The sequence below is a fragment of the Nyctereutes procyonoides genome, unplaced genomic scaffold (genome assembly GCF_905146905.1).
Source record: "Nyctereutes procyonoides isolate TBG_1078 unplaced genomic scaffold, NYPRO_anot_genome, whole genome shotgun sequence".
Taxonomy (NCBI): Eukaryota; Metazoa; Chordata; class Mammalia; order Carnivora; family Canidae; genus Nyctereutes; species Nyctereutes procyonoides.
The window spans coordinates 10,026,676-10,045,511 of NW_026575139.1; the positions used below are offsets into that span (position 1 = coordinate 10,026,676).

The window sequence follows — 18,836 nt, forward strand, 5'->3', positions numbered from 1 at the left end:
AGCCCCGGTGGCGCAGCAGTTTAGCGCCGCCTGTGGCCTGGTGTGTGATCCTGGGGACCCGGGATTGAGTCCCACTTTGGGCTTCCTGTATGGAGCCTGCTTCTCCCTCTGCCTGTGTCTCTGCCTCTCTCTCTCTCTCTCTGTCTCTATGAATAAATAGAATCTTAAAAAAAAAAAAGAAAGAAAGAAAGAAAAGGGAGTAATGTTCTCAAAACAGAGAACCTTCTCATTTCCTTCCCAATATTTGCTTGGATTCTGTGGTCAGTGATTGATTTTATATAGGCACTGACAATCCAGAGGTAGTCTAAGTATATAACTTTTAAAATATATTGAAAGAAAACATAAGATATTTGGAATAGATCTATAATATTACTAATGCCCTCTGGCATTTAACTATTGCAAGGAACTTGTAACACTATTAAAAGAGATAGAAACTTGAAAGATATCCTTCTGTGTAAATAAATATATTACACTTTAAGACTCTGCCTCTATTTTATATTTAGAGGATATTTTTTGTATCTACCAACAGGAACAACGAATTCTGAACACTAGCCAAAATATGAGAAATAAAACCCAAAGTCAACTTACTTTTCCTCTTTTTTTTTGCACTGAAAATAATTTTTCTTTAAAGATTTTATTTACTATTTGAGAGACCATGAGAGAGAGAGACCACAAGTGGGAAAGGGCAGAGGGAGAGGAAGAAGCAGGCTCCCCGCTGAGCACAGAGCCCAACGTGGGGCTCAATCCTGAGACTCCAGTATCATGACCTGAGCTGCAGGCAGATGCTTAACTGACTAAGCCACCCTGGTGCCCCTGAAAATAAGATTTTAATCTAGATTTCTTTGTGTTTTTCTCCCTCCTCCCCCTTCATTGAGATGTAATTGGCATATAGCATTGTGTTAAGTTTAAGGTGCACAGTGTAATGATTTGATACGTGTGTGTGTGTATCACTATATGATGTTCACCACTGGTAAGGTTGGTTGATGCTTCCTTTCCATCACACAGTTAACATTTTACAGTGGTGGTGGTGAGAATGCTGGAGCTGTACTCTCAAAGCAACTTTCAAGTATACAGTACAATATTAACTGTAGTCGCCATGCTGCACATTAGCACTCTGGGCCTTATTCATCATATAACTGAAAGTCTGTACCCTTTGACAAAGCTCTCCCCATTTCTTCACCCCTCAGCCCCTGGAAACCACCATTCTGTTCTCTCTCTGTGAGTTCGACGTTTTTAGATTCCACAGGTAAATGAGGTCGTACGGTATTTGTCTTTCTTATTTCACTTAGCATGATATTCTAGGGTTCATCCATGTTGTTCCAAGTAGCAGGATTTCCTTCTTTTTTTATAGCTGAATAATATTCCATTGTATATATACCATACTTCAGCCATTCATTTGTTTCTACATCTTGACTATCTTGAATAATGCTGCAGTGAACAATGGAGTGCAGACATCTCTTTGAAGTAGTGATTTCATCATCCTCAGAATACATACCTAGAAGTAAGACTGCTAAATCATACGGTAGTTCTGTTTTTAATTTTGTGAGGAACCTCCATACTCTGTCATGGCTGTACCAGTTTGTTTTCCCACCAACAGAGCACCCAGGTTTCCACATCCTTGCTGGCTTTTGTTATCTCTTGTCTTTTTGCTAACAGCCATTCTGACAAGTGTGAGGTGGTATACCGTGGTTTTGATTTGCATTTTCCTGATGATGAGTTACGCTGGGCACCTTTTCATGCACTTTTGGCCATCTGTAGGTCTTCTTTGGAAAATATTCAAGTCTTGTGCCTGCTTTTTAATCAGATTGCTTGCTTTTGAGTTGTAGGAGTTCCTTATATGCTTTGGATATTAACACCCTATCTGATACATGGTTTGCAAATATTTTCTCTCATTCTGTATTTTAATCTTATCAAATGTTTCTTTGGCTAGGCAGAAGCTTTTTAGTTTGATGCAGTCCCACTTGTTTATTTTTGTTGTTGTTGCTTGTGCATTAGGTGTCCTATCCAAAAAATCATTACCAAGACCCATATTAAGGAGCTTTAGTCCTAATCTTTCTTCTAGGAGTTTAATGTTTCAGGTCTTACATTAAAGTCCTTAATCCATTTTGAGTTAGTTTTTGTGAGGGGTGTAAGACAGGAGTCCAGTTTGACTTTGCATATGGAAATCTAGTTTTCCCAGTGCCATTTATTGAACGAACAGTTTTTTCCCCATTGAGTATTCTTGACTCCTTTGTCAGCACCTACCTCTCTCTCTCTCTCTCTCTCTCTCTCTTTTATAATTATAAGAGAGAGGCCAAATTATAATGCGCCTTTGGCCAAATTATAATGGCCAAATTATAATGCACCTTTGCCTAAAATATTGATAGAAGTTTTTCTTACTCCTATTCAGAGAAGTGGTAAAATTAGATATGATCTGAGAAAAGACCTGAAGTAGATCAAAGAAAGGAACACTCAAGACAGATTAAAATGATTAGGATTGTCTGGTATGTCAGAAGCAGTATTACTGGAATGGTCATAAACTTACTGTGACAAGGAGACCCTAAGGTGACGCCTAATGATCCCCATCTTCTGGTATTTATACCCTTCATTGCAGTCTCTTCTGCTTTAGTGTAAGCACAGCTTCTGTCTTATTTCTAACCAGTGCAGTATGGCAGAGGTGGGATGTCATTCCCGTAATTACATTACATTAGAGAAGACTCCATCTTAAAAGTAGACTTGCTCTAGAGACTTCCCTCGCCGGCTTTAAAGAAGTAAGCTATCTGTTGTTGAGCAGACCACAGGACAGGAAGTTCAGGAAGTCTCTAGGAGCTGTGTGTGAACCACCCCCGCCCACAGCCACAGGATGCTGGGCCCTTCTACAGGCACAAGGAAAGGATTTCTGTCAACCTGAATGAGCTTGGAAACAAATTCTTCCCCAGTTCTTCAGATGAGAAGACAAGTCCAGTTGACACCTGATTGCAGCCTAATGAGACCCTGACTGAGGGCCCGTGTGACCTGTGCCCAGATTCCTGACCCATAGAAAACAGAAGATGAGGTGTTTTAACCTGTTGTGGTAATTTGTTACATACCAGTGGAAAATTAATACATTATTTAATCATCTGAGGTTATTTTCATAGGTCAAAATGGTTTAATATCAACAATTTGATGTGATTTAAATTAATGAGGAGAAAACAATAATTTAGATCCAGTTCATCACAGAGCCTTCAAGGTGATTACCAGCCACACCTCTACAAAAGACTCAGTTCAGGAAAGATGGTGCAATTAGCCACAGTCCCCACTGCTGCAGCTGACTGGAGACCATAATTGATATTCTCATCAAAACTTTATCATTTGGGTGCCTGAGTGGCTCAGTTGGTTAAGTAGCTGCCTTCACCTTGGGTCATAATCTGAGTCCTGGGATCAAGCCCCACATTAGGCTTCCTGCTTTTCCCTGTCCCTCTGCCCCTCTCCCAGCTCATTCTCTCTCAAATAGATAAAAATCTTTAAATAAAATAAAAAAAAAAAAAACGAAATGAAACAGGGATGCCTAGGTGGCTCAGTGGTTGAACATCTATCTGCCTTTGGCTCAGGTCGTGATCCCAGAGTCCTGGGATTGAGTCCCGTAGGGAGCCTGCTTCTCCCTCTGCCTATGTCTCTGCCTCTCTATGTGTCTCTCATGAATGAATAAAATCTTTAAAAAAATAAAATAAAACAACCTCTATCACTGAGTTCAGTTAGGGAAGCAGAACAACTATGACTTATGGTATAGGGGAATTCTTTTAGGAATTGAGCCTCACACACGGCGGGGGGTGGGGGTAGCTAGGGAAGGGAAGATGTGAATGGGAGAGTAGTAGAATGCAGATGAGCTACCAGCCAGTCACCCTGAGAAGCCAGGCACACTGAGCCACTGACAGGAGGCTGTTCAGGGGAGGGGAGAGAGTGGCTTTTTGGTTTGTGGCTCTTCAGCCAAGCATCTGGTGGTGGCCTGGGGTCAGTGTTGTCACCAGAGCTACAAGTGGGAGGGAGAACTAGACTTGGAACAAGGGAAAGCAAGGATAAGCTAGCATCCACAGACACCTCTGTGACTGCCTGTCACCACATCTAGTTATGGTGACTGGCTGCTTCTGCCCTCCCAGTTTCACACATTTCTCTTTTGACCAACTTTGCTTGGAACCTTGTAGGAATGGAGACTGTAGGAAGCGGTTCTAGGCTTAAGCAAGTTGGAACAGTACAAATTACCACAATCCCCCAACCTAGATTTTCATTATCCTTTGCCAAATATTTCAACAGATCTGGGTGGCCTGCCAGGTAGGGTAACCCAGATTTTCATCCCAGAGGTGTCTGAGCTCTTAGTTGCTTTATCCATGGTTGCTGTAGTGGCTCAGTCTCTGTTATCACTGGGCAGAGAAGCAACACAAGATGCCCTGGTGAATCCCTTGGATTCCAGACAAATACCTTCCTGCTCTTGTTGTATTGCCACAGACCTAGTAGCATCCTTGTCCAGCACCCTCAAGAGTCACTCCCACAAAAGGTCTTAGAGACTCTGCCAGTACATATCACTAGGTCTTGCAATTCTTGGGTGTGTGTAGTCTTTCCTCCCAGAACAGAGACTGTACTTTCTTGTTCAGACTGTGATCATGAGTGATCAGATCCTGATTATTGGTTTGGAGCTAGTGAGCAGAGGCAGAGGCAGACCTTGAAGAGGACAAGCATTGTCTTTGCAGGTACCTGTTGGGTCTCCTGACAGGAGGAGGCTACTGTCCTCTACAAAGAATGAGGAGAGCTGTGTTCCCAATCTAGAAAGTTTGCCAAATCTTGGAGTTTCACATTCCTCGCTCTTCTATCCAAATAGCCCCATTCCAGATTTCTGTCACCAACTACTTGTATGCAGACCCAGATTTGATCATAGATTTGTCAAGGCTTTACATTGAAGTCTTTGTAGGTCTGATATCTTTAAAATTAAATCTGGAGCCTGAGTTTTGACAGTCTGTTCTGCACCTGCAGGGAATAAGGATTGTTTTAAACACCAACCTAGAAGTCTTCTGACTTTGACAGAATGCCTATATTGAGGGCTGGCTAACCGGAGCCTGTTTCCTTTTTTCTTGACTTGATAAGCAATTAGCTAAAGCCAACCAATTTCAGGTCCCTATAATTCCTAATGTTCCCATTCCATTCAAGTGCCACCTCTACTACTAAACTAATACTTCACTTAGGGGAACCCATAGTATTGTGATGCTGCTGCATGCAGGAGTCACTTACCCCCCCCACCCCCTTACCATTAGCAATCGGAGTCCTTTTTGCTGTTTCTTCAGTGAGTGAGCTAGTTCCACAATCTCACTGGAGAATCTTGTTTTCTAGGGCCTCTTCTGTTCCTCTCATTGTATGGGTATCTCTTCCCATTGCCCCACAAGCTGTGCTGAGGCTGCCTAAAACAAAGGCTTGCTTGCATGAGCTTATCTGCTAAGTAAGCCCCTGTACAGGAGTGTAGGCTCAGAGAGAATGAGATAGAGAAGGAGAGAAAGCAGAAGAGTGGTCTTGGTCTTGGGCTGGTTGCCGCTGGAGACACCAGGGTTTTAACCCTGCCAGGATGCTCTGAGGAGCTCTGTAAAATCTTTAGAATGGTCCTCCTGAGGAGTAGCAGAGAGGAGTATTTATCCAATCAGCACTCACAAGTTGCAGAGTCCAAGGACTGGCAGTTAAAAACACTGCAGCACAGATTGACTTGTCTTCTAATTCTTACATGTCTGACTCTCATTTTCTGCCTTGGCTCTGGAATTCTGGTCGCCTGTTTAAAATAGAGAAGATGCAGGGATGATGGTGGAAAACCTTTCTGCCGTGTGCTCTGTATGGATTGGAAGACTGAGGGAGGTAGACAGCAGGAAGCTTCTCAGTGTTTGATGTGTGAAGTACTAAGGATTTGGACAGAGGTTGCATTCCTGGGGATGGAAAATAAAGAGGCTAATCAAAGAGCATCTTGAAGGAAGAATCAGTAGGACGCATCGACTAGTTCTATCTATATGTCAAAGGAGGTGGAGTTGGCAAGCTGATTGAAGATTTCTAGCCTAGAACGGTAGTGTCGGTAGTGTCGATGGACCTGGCTCCCTGATGTTATTTAACATAATCCTTAGAACTCTGATGGGATTATTTCATCCTCTGTATGAGGAAATGAGACTCACAGAGGGTGTGCTCTGATCCTGCACAGGACTCTAAGGGAGAGTCGAGAGTTAGTAAGATAACTGCCGGAATTCAAAGCCTATAAGCTCTTTACACTGTCCTCAGTTCCCTCTCGTTTCATGATTCCATTTCCTTGGGAACTGGAATCAGTTCCATACAGGTTAGTTGGAAAGAATTAAAGAAACTTTTTTCTCAAGCCTACTTGCTCTTGAGGTCTTCTATTTCTAACAGGCCACTGAAGAGCCACCATGCCTGCTGTAAGACCAGCCTTCCTCTAAACTTATTATACAGTGTGTGTTGCTTAGCAAGCTGTGATCACCCTCCACTGTTCCCTTCACTTCTTTCCCCTTTCCTGTGTTCTTCCTCTTCCCACCTCAGCCCCAATATGAAATTCTGAATCTAGAAGCTGATTACATGTTTCCTGATAGACCTGAGTTAGTGAAAAAGTTTCCCACTAGTGCTGGTGGAGGGAGTATGAGAGTGGCAAAAAAGACAAATCCTGACTGTTTTCAGGAAATCTGTATATATTGAAGCTTATTTTATAGTCATCAGAGGAACATAAAGGGGGGAAAATGTTAATAGTAAAAACAGAAAATGGTCCTATTCAACATGCAGCATTTGTATTACTAAATGAACAATCATTTGTATTACTAAATGTCAAATTAATTCGGTGTACTTCATATCTCTGCCTTGATCATTCATAGTGTTTAGCTCACATTTTTAAAAAGAGGCATTTTTGCCAACATTAAGTATCGAAGAAAATATTCTGGTAAAAAAAGTAGAAGGGATTAATCAAGTAAGCAGTGAATCTGTAAAATGTAGTTTTCACAAAAGCAAAAAAAAAAACATGAAACATTAACTTCATATTTCATCTACCAATCTCACAACTGCATCATTGAAAATCTACTACCTGAGCAGAATGCATGAGCACCTTTGAGCCATTAACGTCTTGCCTATAGATGAGTTTTTCTGTTACAAGGAAATTGGTAAAGTTCATCTAAAAATGTATGTGGTGTATTATGTAACAACCCACTGGGGAATCTCAGTGGTATATGACATGAACATGTATTTCCTACAAATTCTAAAATTTGTCAGGTCAGCTAAAATTACAAATTTAAGTTTGTAGCAGCTGGGGTCATCCTAATTGCCACTGTGGTTTAGCAGAGCTGGCTGGCTCTGTTTCTGCTACTGCTTATTTTCCTCCTAGGATCAATAAGCTAGCCACACACAGTAGCTTCTTACCATGGCGGTGGCAGAAGGTAAGAGGGCAAGCCCAGTTCCCAAAAGTACTTTTGAAGCTTTTTCTCGCATCATATCCACTAACGTTTCATTGGTCAAAGCAGATCTCATGGCCAGTCCCAAAGTCTTGGGCTGGGGATGTGTACTCTGCACATGGGTAGGGGTTGAATCGGAAGACTGGTGTTGGTGAATATGTACAGTGTTGTGCCTTATTTGGATAATAGTCTTAAGCACTATATTTCTAGTTTATTTTTATTTTTTATTTTTTTTTTTGTGAGTAAAGGGACAGAAGTTTATTAAGTAAAAATACAGAGAAAGCTCTCAGGAGTGAGAGGGGTCCTGAAAAGGTTGCCCTATTTCTAGTTTAAAAAAAAAAAAAAAGATAAAGTAGGGTGCCTCGGCGGCCCTGTCAGGGTTAAACATCCAACTCGTGGTCTCATGTCAGGTCTTGATTTCAGGGTTGTGAGTTCGGGCCCTGCATTGGGCTGCACACTGGGCATGGAGCCTATTTAAAAAATAAAAAGATAAAGTAGTCATTCTGATTGTGTATTTAGTTGTCTTTAAAGAAATACAGATACTGTTTTATCTATGGAGTCAGTAAACTCTATAAGAAACCAGAAGAGGGAAAAAGAGTTCCTTCTGAGAGTTTATTAGTACCAAATGGGAGGAAATAAACTTAACCTTCATATATCCTGAAACTGGCATAGAGAAAGAGAAGGAAGTCTAGCCAGAGCAGTGTTTCTCAAAGTATGTCTGTAGTGTGGGTAGTACAGTTACTGAGAGTAAGCATATAGAAACTTTTTGGCAATTTGACATTGCCACAGTATTCAAGCAGCATTTTTACTGGTTTCCACTAAAGTATTGGTCCATGACAGATTAGAAACTTAAAAAAAAGAAACAAGCAATAACAATTATTTCTTGACCCAAGATAGTTTGAAACATGGCATTCTGCTCACTAGAAGTGAACTAAATAAATAGTTGCACTGCACCTTTTGATTTATACATTGGTCTTGTGGGGTTGGGTTAGTATGACTTTGTCAGCCACCTTCGATAGTGTGCTGGTAATGTTTCTGGACCAATGAGACTGGTCCAAAATTTATCAAGGAAATGACATTGCATGAAGCCTTTTTGCATCTTTCTTGCTGGCCTTTCTCTGCCAGCACCCTTTGGCCTTGTTGCTCTATTTACATTTTCATTCCAGTATTGATAACCGTGACAAAGTGCAAATTACCACTAATTGAAATCCTTTACTGTAATATGAAAATATTATATTTGACGATATTAGATAAATTTCTTTTAAAAATATACCTTTCAGGGACACCTGGGTGACTCCGTGGTTGAGCTTCTGCCTTTGGCTCAGGTCGTGATCCCAGGGTCCTGGGATCGAGTCCCACATCAGGCTCCCTACAGGGAGCCTGCTTCTCCCTTTGCTTGTGTCTCTGCCTCTCTCTCTGTATCTCTCATGAATAAATAAAATCTTTTAAAAAATGAAAGTAAAATATACCTTTCAGCATTCCAATTTTTTGCCTAATTGCCTTCCTTTTACATTTGTGAGTTAATGTCACCATGTTTGGTATTTATAAGGTGCTTTTCTGCTTATAAGAAGAGTGGTCATAATGAAAAAGTTCTAAGGAGCATTAATCTATGTAAGACCTAAGCTTAGAGACATAAAAAAGAGGGAAATTTTTTGGCAGGAGGGGAAAGCTATGTTTAGTTAAGTACAACTTGTCTTCTTCCTAGCTGTATGACTTTGAGCAAGTATATTAATCTTTGTGAATCTTAGTTTTCTTGTCTGTAAAATGGGAATAATAAAACTACCTTCTTTGAATAGGAGTGCAGAAATTAAATATTCTATGTTAAGTATAGACTTGGCACATAGTAAGTTTCAAAAGTATTAGCTATTATGTTTGTTTTTAAAGATTTTATTTATTCATGAAAGATAGAGAGGCAGAGACATAAGGCAGAGGGAGAAGCAGGCTCCATGCAGGAAGCCTGATGTGGGACTTGATCCCGCGACTCCAGGATCATGCCCTGAGCCAAAGGCAGACGCTCAACTGCTGAGCCACCCAGGGACCCCCTATTATGTTTGTTTTTAATTGATTAGCTACTAGATGTCAGGCATTGTAGAATGACACAAAGTGGGGGGCCTCCACCCCAAAAGAGCTCTTAGTCTGGTAGAGGATTCAGATAAATATTACAGAAATATAAAATACTATGAGAATTTAATGCTATTGTATATATAGAGAAATAGGACTGCTTTTTTTTAGGTAGGAGGAACACCTGACCTCAGCTTTTGGGGAACAAGATCAAGATAGGGTTTTGAAAGAGGCAACATCTAAGCTAAGTCTAAAAAATGTGGATGAGTTAATAAAGAGAATTAAGAGCATTTCAGAAAAATGTACCAACATATGCAAAGGCCTGGAGGTGAGACAGTTTGTTGGAACTCTAGGAAATGCTAAGTGATGAATGCAATGTAGGCTATGAACAGGAATGGGGCTGGAAAAGTTGGCAATGACCAGACTATCAAGAATATGTAGTTTGGATTTTATCTTGAAGTTATTTGCAAGCTATTGAATAATTTGTTACATATATAATCTAATTTACATTTTAAAAGATCATCTGGCAACAGTATGGAGAACAGATTGGAAGGGAGAAAGATGGGAACTTTTTGAGGCTATTTCAGTGATGCAGGGTTTAGAAAGTATCAGATTCTGAAATGGGGAGGTGGTAGAGTTTCAGTGGAGGGGATTTTTTTTTTTTTGAGGGGATGTATTTAAGAATAGAATGAAGAGCATATGATGGTGATTGGATGTGGGCTTCAAGAGAAGAAATCACTAATAGTACTAAGATTGCTGGCTTTGGGAGGAAGCAGGGGTAAGAAGTCAGAGGGAGATACTAGGTTTCTCAGAGGAATCGAATTGATTTGCCTTTAAGAGGTCTGCAGAACATCCCCATGGAACACTCCAATGGGAAGTTGGAGTGAGTCTGGGAGTCAGGAGAGAGCTCTGGGTTGGAACTGTATGTAGACTTTTTTGTAGAGCTTGAACTCACAACCCAAGATCAAGAGTTGCATGCTCCTCCGACATGGCCAGGCACCCCGGAACTGTAATACAGGCTTATAAGTCATGAGAATGCTTTGGGAATTAAGGCCATGTGGGCGAGATAATATCACCCAGGAAAGTGTGCAGTAAAAAGAGTGTTGTATTCATAGTGCTTGGCAAGTAGGTACTGCAGAATGTTTGAACAAAGGAAGAATGTCAAGGGTACCATCTCATTTAAATCTCATAACAACCCTGATTTAGGAGTATAAACTTAGCTTTACAAATGAGAACACTTCAGGCTCAAAGAGGCTAAGGATTTAAATGACTTTGCTTCTGAGAGGCCAAGGTGGGATTTCAATCTGTTGAAATCAACCCCACTTTTTCTTATCACATCTCACTTCTTTGAAAACCTCAGAAGTTTAAATATATGATGTTGTTATTAATTCTCTTTTCTTCCCTCTGCCAATATCTTGGTTTCGTAGCTTCGTGATACATCTTTTTGAATAACCACTTTTTCTCTAACTTCACATGTTTCATGCCCAAACATATCCATTATATTGATTCATTCTCCTCCCCTGCCTCCTTTAAAGCAGCAGACTGACAAGTCTTCCTCTGGCTGCTGGCATTCAAGGCTCACCATAAAATCATGCGGGCAGCTTACAGCTTTTTCATATTCCTCACTCTTCATCAGTACATACTCACCTCTTTGGGTGTTGTTTACATGCAGATTCCATTGTGGTGGTCTCCATGTCCTTATCAGAATCTCAGGTTAATATTGAGATTAAGTCAATTAATCTTTAATCTTTAGATTAAGTTACTCTCTCATTGATACTCTGTCACCGCTTTTCTAAAAATGATTTTATCTTTGTGATAGAAGCAACTTGGATGCTATCTAATGTTAGCTCCATATCCAGCATAGGGGTTCTTGGTACTCTATCTCATATGTGATGAGCCAGCCTTTGCTCCTATATTTTTCTAGAAGGACCCCCTATTCTTTTTTTGTCAGAGGGGACAAGAGGAGAGCAATCTAATTGTTAGAAATTTCTTAATATTGAGGCAATATCTCCCTTCTTCCAAGATCCATTTAACATCCAGGACCTGCCCTTGGAACAGCAGGGAAGTCTGTCATTTCTCCTCTGCCTCATGAAGGTCTGTCAGACATTTAAAGATAGCGGCCTGTGGTCTCCCCTCAGGTTTCTCTTCCGTAAGCCTAGTAATCTTGGTTGCTCAGAGCGCTTCTCCTGTTACAGTTCTCAAACTCTCTACTGTTCTTTTGCCCTCCTCTGAAAAATCCTGCGTGTGTCAGTGCCCCATCTAAAACATAGGGCCTGGAACAGAACACAGCACCCCACATGACAGCAGTGTGACATTGTTCCATTGATTAGGACTCTGCTTTTAATCATAAAAGCTTGAGCTTGTTTCAGCTCTACAGCAGCCATATCACAGTTTGTACCCATTCAGCATGGGTTATGGCTGAGGTAGCTCTCCTATCATCTTTTGTGCCGTTGATTTTCTTTCACTAATATATAGAACTTCCTAATTTTTCTGGTTCTATTTCACCTTCATTTTGACCCATCTGTTTAGCCGGTTTTGATCCTGTCATCCAGTGTTTCCCAGTTTTAGATCATCTGAAGATTTTTTTTTTAAGATTTTATTTATTCATGAGAGACACAGGCAGAGGGAGAAGCAGGCTCCATGCAGGGAGCCCAAAGTGGGACTCGATCCTAGAGCTTCACGGTTACGCTCTGGGCCGAAGGCAGGCGCTAAACTGCTGAGCCACCCAGGGATCCCCTCATCTGGAGGTTTTTTTTTTAAAGATTTATTTATTTATTTATTCATAGAGACACAGAGAGAGAGAGAGAAAGACAGAGACACAGGCAGAGGGAGAACCAGGCTCTATGCAGGGAGCCTGACGTGGGACTCGATCCCAGGTCTCCAGGATCACACCCCGGGCTGCAGGCGGAGCTAAACCGCTGTGCCACCGGAGCTGCCTATCATCTAGAGATTTTGAAGCATATTTTCCCCATCTTCATTCAAGTTCTTGATTAACATCACAAAAACAGAGACTCCCCATTCCCATCCCCCAGGTTAATCAGTGCTACTTACAAATGGTTCCGGTAACCACTGTTCTGTCACCCATATACTGCTCTTTATCTTATCTGCAAAGATCTCGTTTGCACACTCAACAAATTTTTATGTAGCACCTCCCATGTGCAAGAAGGTGCTAGACATACAGTGAAGACAGCAACCCTGTCTTCTAGAGACTTCATAAAGTATTTTGTTAAATGCTTTGCAGAAGTCAGGTTACACCATTCTCTATAATAGTCTGGTTATCTGGTACTGTATCAGAAAAGAGAATGAAGCATGACTTCTTGTACCCTGTATTGTCTGCTAATGATCTCATGTCACCTGAAAAAAGGGTAATCAGTCATTACCTTTCACTTTTTGCCTTTCATGGTTTCACAGTAACATTGAACTTTGCAAGTCTCTGGAGTTCATTGATGTTCTTTATTTTGGCTGTATCTTTCAAAGCTGTGAGCTCATTAGAGAGCAGCCTCTTTAGTGGTCAGTGCCTCTTTTTTCTCCCCCGAATTGTCAGGGTTTCTTTTAAACAATTATAAAGAATTTCAGTCCAACTTCAATCATTTTCCCTTCCACAGTTTTTATCACTCAGATTTTACATTTTTTATCTTTATATTTTGAAATGATCTCTCCTAAGGAAAATAGTTGACTATCCTCAGGTTATCTTCACTTTTTTGAGCCCTTACAGTGTCATAATCACTTTCTCCAGAAGCCTGGTTCTTTTCCTTAAACTACTTATTTCTTTTAAATCCACCAGAATTCATCTCAGATGAGCATAAAACTATATTGTCTCTATTCTGAGATATTAAGCTATCAACAATGCAAATTGTTGTTTTATTAGAACATATATTCTCCTAGTTCATAGAAGATAGCCTACTTGTCTTCTCTATCCGGATAGAGACGGATTCTCTATCCGTCAGGTGTCATCTGTACCCATTCTCTGGCCAATTCCCACAACTGTGTCAGTTTTCCCTTCTCTTCTTTCCCTTATGATCCAGTCCTCTCTGCTGTAGTGTCTTACTTTAGGTTGTTGGATTTGCACATAGATACTGATTTTCTTAAACAATTAGGAGGATTCTCTGCCTCTTTCTATGGATCTGTCTTTACTGGACAGCAGATTTCCTATAGATGTCATAGTCTATTGTTACCTGTTGTTACCCCATCCTACCAGGTCTTGGTAATTTCTCTTGAAATTTTATTTATCTCCTTGTTCTTTTTTTTACTATTGCTACTTTTAAATATAGTGTCTAACATACTAATGTTCAATAAGGAATATTTATGATTAATCTCAAGAAGTTTTTGCCTTCTCTTTTAGGCTGTGAGGATATCATTGCTGAGAGCATCTCATTAGATACCTTAATTGCCATCCTCAAGTGGAGCTCTCATCCATATGGCTCTAAATGGGTACACCGACAAGCTTTACATTTCCTCTGTGAGGAGTTTTCCCAGGTCATGACTTCGGATGTTTTTTATGAACTCAGCAAAGACCATCTGCTCACTGCTATCCAGTCTGACTACCTACAGGTAATCATTTATATATACTTGTCAAAGTAATTGTCATCCATGTGTTCACCAGGAAACCCATCTATACTCTGTTATTCTACCATCTAGGGAGATCAGCCCAGCCAGGTATGCCCTTTTCAGATTTGTACAGGAAAAGCCTTCTGGCTCTCTGGCCCTTTGTGCACTTGCTGCTCTGACTCAGCACTGTGAACAAGTTCTGGTCTCAACCAACTATACACCAATGGGGTTGAGGCAGTAAGCGAGGTCAGAAGCATATCCCAACAATGATTTTCTTGACTTCCATCAATTCATTATCACACTTTCTTGTTTTTGATGAAGTATCAGGTACTTGGACTGTAGACAGTAGCTTACGCAGCACAAAGTAAGAGTAGTATTCAATTTCTGACTACTCAAATGCTTATAAAAATTTAGTGTATGTGTCTTACCAAAATACAGTAATGTTTTGAACTACTTATTTTTAATCAGAAGTAGTTTTTAGCAAATTCTTCTGTCATTGACTTATATGTCAATATAATTTGGTAACTTAAACTAACAATAGATTTAAAATATTGCAAAAAATACTTTGAAGTAACATATGTTCAAGTTTAATTTTTTTGGCATTGTTATACGAATTTTATGCTGAAAACTATACAACAGTTTTAATGTTATAAAAATATAAACCTACTGAGCCATTACCTATTTCTTTATATTTATACTAGGAAAATTATAAAATGCTTCCATCCCAGTTAGAAATTCAGTGACGTGGGGATCCCTGTGGCTCATTGGTTCAGTGCCCGCCTTTGGCCCAGGGCGTGATCCTGGAGTCCCGGGATCGAGTCACGTTGGGCTCCCTACATGGAGCCTGCTTCTCCCTCTGCCTGTGTCTCTGCCTCTCTCTCTCTCTCTCTCTCTCTTTGTGTCTGTCATGAATAAATAAATAAAATTTTTAAAAAGTGACAAGTTAAATAATCAGTGTAGCATCTGTGCTTTGATTGCAATACAAATGATGTCGTAATTGGATTTGATTTATTTAGGATCTGTGTTTATTAACCTCGTTTCATTGTCCTGATCCAGACTGCATGCATTATGGGGATTAGGATTTGTCAGTTCTCTCAGATTATTGTCTTTAGAAAGTTTTGCATTTCTATTTAGAAAGTAAAAACCTTGGACAGCAGCCTAAATTTGCTCTAAGATTTTCAGTAAAGTACAAAGAATTGAGGGGCACCTTGCCATTTCACAGACTCCTTGAAGGGCCCTCACCAGTCAGTAGCATACCTTGTGCAGATTGTAGTTTCTCTGTCAAAACAAGTCTCTGTATCTGTATTTTCTGTTCTTGCAACAGAATCACTTGGTATCTATATACATTTACTTTCATCTATTCATCTCTTCCTATCCCAAGAAGAATTTAAGGCAGCTGTATAGAGACCATATAGTAGAATAAAATAAGTTTAAAATAGGTGAAGAGAATAGGATAAAGAAAAAATAAAGATGAAAGCAAGAATAAAAAATTGAGTTGGAGCCAAGAGGTAAGTTACTGGACAAAACACATGCAAAGCAATTGTGTGTTTGCTGCTGGTGGACCTCAGCTTTAGTGGAACATTTCAAACAGCCAGTGTAGCATGAAATGTGGTAAGTTGCATACTGTGTGTACATTACGACCTAGCAAGTCATTAATGAAATTTGCCATTTGTCTAATTTCACTAAAATGAATATAAATCATTTTTTATTCTAGGCAAGTGAACAAGATATCCTTAAATATCTGATTAAATGGGGTGAGCATCAATTGATGAAAAGAATAGCTGACAGAGGTAAGCTTACAAAATTAGTTTATACTGTAAGTTTTTTTATTCAGAGGCATGCTATGTGTCAGTCTTGACAGTAGCCACTATTACCTGCTGGAAATAGAAATTTTTATGATATGTAAAATCCTTTAGTGGAGAAGGGTATACTTTATTAGAAACAAATATACCAGAAAATTTTATTTTACAATTTTAAAACTGTACTTTTAATGTTATCTATGTGCTAATAAGAAATGTTTACTGATTTATAGAAGTATTAGAGTGAAAAATTTCATTTAATGATTAAAGTATTACAAAAGCATATTGCTGATGGAAATGTTTAGGAATTAGTAATGTGTGTATAACATTTTAAATATACTAAAAACTACTGACTGAATTGTATACTTTAAAATGGTTAAAATGGTGAGGTTTATGCTAACTTTACCTCAATTAAAAAATGTATGACTGATCTCCCCACCTCCCACCCCGGCCCAAAAAGCATGCTTGTTTATTTTTAAATTTTGTGGAAGGTAGGGACACCTGAGTGGCTCAGCGGTTGAGTGTCTGCCTTTGACTCAGTGCCTGATCCTGGGGTCTGGGATACAGTCCTGCATCGGGCTCCTTGCAGGGCCTGCTTCTCCCACTGCCTGTGTTTCTGCCTCTGTGTTTGTGTGTGTGTCTCATGAATAAATAAATAAAATCTTTAAAGGAAATTTTTTTGTGGAAGGTAAAGGAAAAATAATGCCTTTGGATGGCTTCCAACTGGGGATACTGCAGAAGAGGTAGAAACATCGCACGCATGCTCCTTCCCTCAGAATGTTTGTATGCCTCTATATAGCAAATCCAAATCAAAACATTTCCTTTCGAAACATTTTAACTAGAAAAATTAAATAGAGATTTCTGTTGCCTGTCATTTCTTGATGGCTTTTTTTAGATATACTTCTAATACCGTGAAGTTCACCTATTTATAAAGTGTTCAAGTTGGGACACCTGGGTGGCTAAGTTGGTTAAGCTTTTGACTCAGGGATTAGGCCCCACATTGGGCTCCTTGCTCAGAGAGCCTGCTTCTCCCTTTCCCTCTGCTACTCCTCCTGTTTATGCTTAACTCTCTTTCTGTCAAATAAATAAATAAAATCTTTAAAAAAAAGTGTTTAGGTCAATGATAAATTTTTAGTGCATTTATAGGGTTTGTCTGTCATGTTTTAAAATACATAAAAATTTCAAGCTAAATCTGACTTTCAAAACCTCTAATTTCTCCTACTAATTTATTTCTCTATGGCCTGCAAAAGCCTTTTAGTAATTCTCAGATAAGAATTGTGTTGAAGGGCAGCCCCAGTGGCTCAGCGGTTTAGCGCCTGCCTTCGGCCTGGAGTGTGATCCTGGGGACCCAGGATCGAGTCCCACGTCAGGCTCCCTGCATGGAGCCTACTTCTCCCTCTGTTTGTGTTTCTGCCTCTCTCTCCCAATCTCTCTCTCTCTCTCTTTCTGTGTCTCTAATAAATAAATAAAATCTTAAAAAAACAAATAGAATTGTGTTGAATATTAAAGCCACTAGTTTTAATTTAGGTCTTTTTGAAATGCCAGTATACCATCTGTCTTTACTTGCAGACTCTGTATTTGCAAATTCATCTACCTGCTAAAATTTATTTATAACCCCAAAACCAGTACTCACAACACTTTCATGATCAACTACAGACATGGTCAGAGTGACAAAACAGTGGAGTCCCCTGATGCACGTATTCCCAGCTTCAGGTGGAACAGGGTGCTGCTCTGCCTTCTCATTTCACTTCTCATACTGCAAACAAGTGTCCTTTTCATTCCATTCAGTGCCAAGTTTTTCATATTTTATGGGTGGGTGTTGTTTTTGGTGACCTCACTGATCCAGCTGGCCTCCCATTATAACTTTTAGTGCTGTATGGTGTTTCCAGGCACAGGAAGGCTGTGATGTCCCTTCACAGAGAAACTAGGAGTTAAATTCAGCTTCATTCAGATATGAGTGGAAGTGTTTGTTGACTGCGAGGGCAAATCAACAATATATAGTAATAAGGTGTCTTTAAACAGAAACACACCTAAAACAACGTTTTGTCTTGACCAGGTAATAAAACTGGAACCAGAGGCTTATAGGAATCTCACCCTGTGTTTCCATTAGGAGCAGTGGTTAAGTGTTTGCTGATTGTTGATGGTGACTTTATAGAACAGGATTCCTCCAACAACAAGAATTAATTGTATATGATGCTGCATAATCATTGTAGGCCATAGGCTTGTTCACTGGTGAACATGATAAAATGCCATATTTATTTTGAGCAGATAATGAGCATCCTTGATAAGATTTCCCTTAAATAGTAGTTTCCCGATGGGGTTGGAGCAGAAGGCTCTTCCAGGAATGAGCAGGAACCTGAGCATACCAGGCAGCTCTTTTCAGCTTCCTTTCTGTATAAGGCTCTGCCCTTACCCATTACTTACTTGGGAGTTTCATGTAAGATTTCATATGAAAACAGGATGCCACTATTTTAAGGGGGGGAAAATTTTTTTTTCGAAAAGCAGTGCTTTGTATAATAAGTATGAAGCCAAATCATAGCAAGGCAAGGAAAAAAAACCCTTTTCCACATGCTTGCAACAATTTTATATTGAATGATGCCAGAAGAAGCTTAGCTTCTCAAAAACAATTATTTCTTATCTCTCTATCCATATATCTATCACATGATTTAAGGGAAATACTTGTTTGCCCATAGAGTGTTTGCAAAAAATACAGCACTTATATTTGGGAATGATAAGGATCCTACTTTTTAAAGAAAAAATATATAACCACTAGATTATAGATATAATTAAAGATTCCCAAAATTTTAGTAATTTTTGTTTTCCACTCAATTTTGTAAGCTTATATATACTTAAGATCTTCTTCTTTCATTGATACCTAATGAAGAAAACCTTTACTCTCTGCTCTGGACAGTGGGAATATATTTTGTGTCAGAGATCAAAGTGTTCACTTTTATGCGGTAACATTCCCATATTAGGGAGATTTAGGAGACTATCATAAAAA

At 39.6% G+C, this 18,836-nt stretch overlaps 1 protein-coding gene across 1 annotated transcript in view; it reads left to right on the forward strand.

Annotated features, from left to right (window-relative positions):
- Nucleotides 1-18,836, forward strand: part of BTBD7 (BTB domain containing 7) — an 83,667-nt gene that overhangs the window by 46,606 nt on the left and 18,225 nt on the right. Inside the window, exons 4-5 of the mRNA XM_055304015.1 lie at nt 13,831-14,039; nt 15,751-15,826. Coding sequence (XP_055159990.1) covers nt 13,831-14,039; nt 15,751-15,826 — 285 coding nt within the window. The remainder of the gene's footprint in view (nt 1-13,830; nt 14,040-15,750; nt 15,827-18,836) is intronic.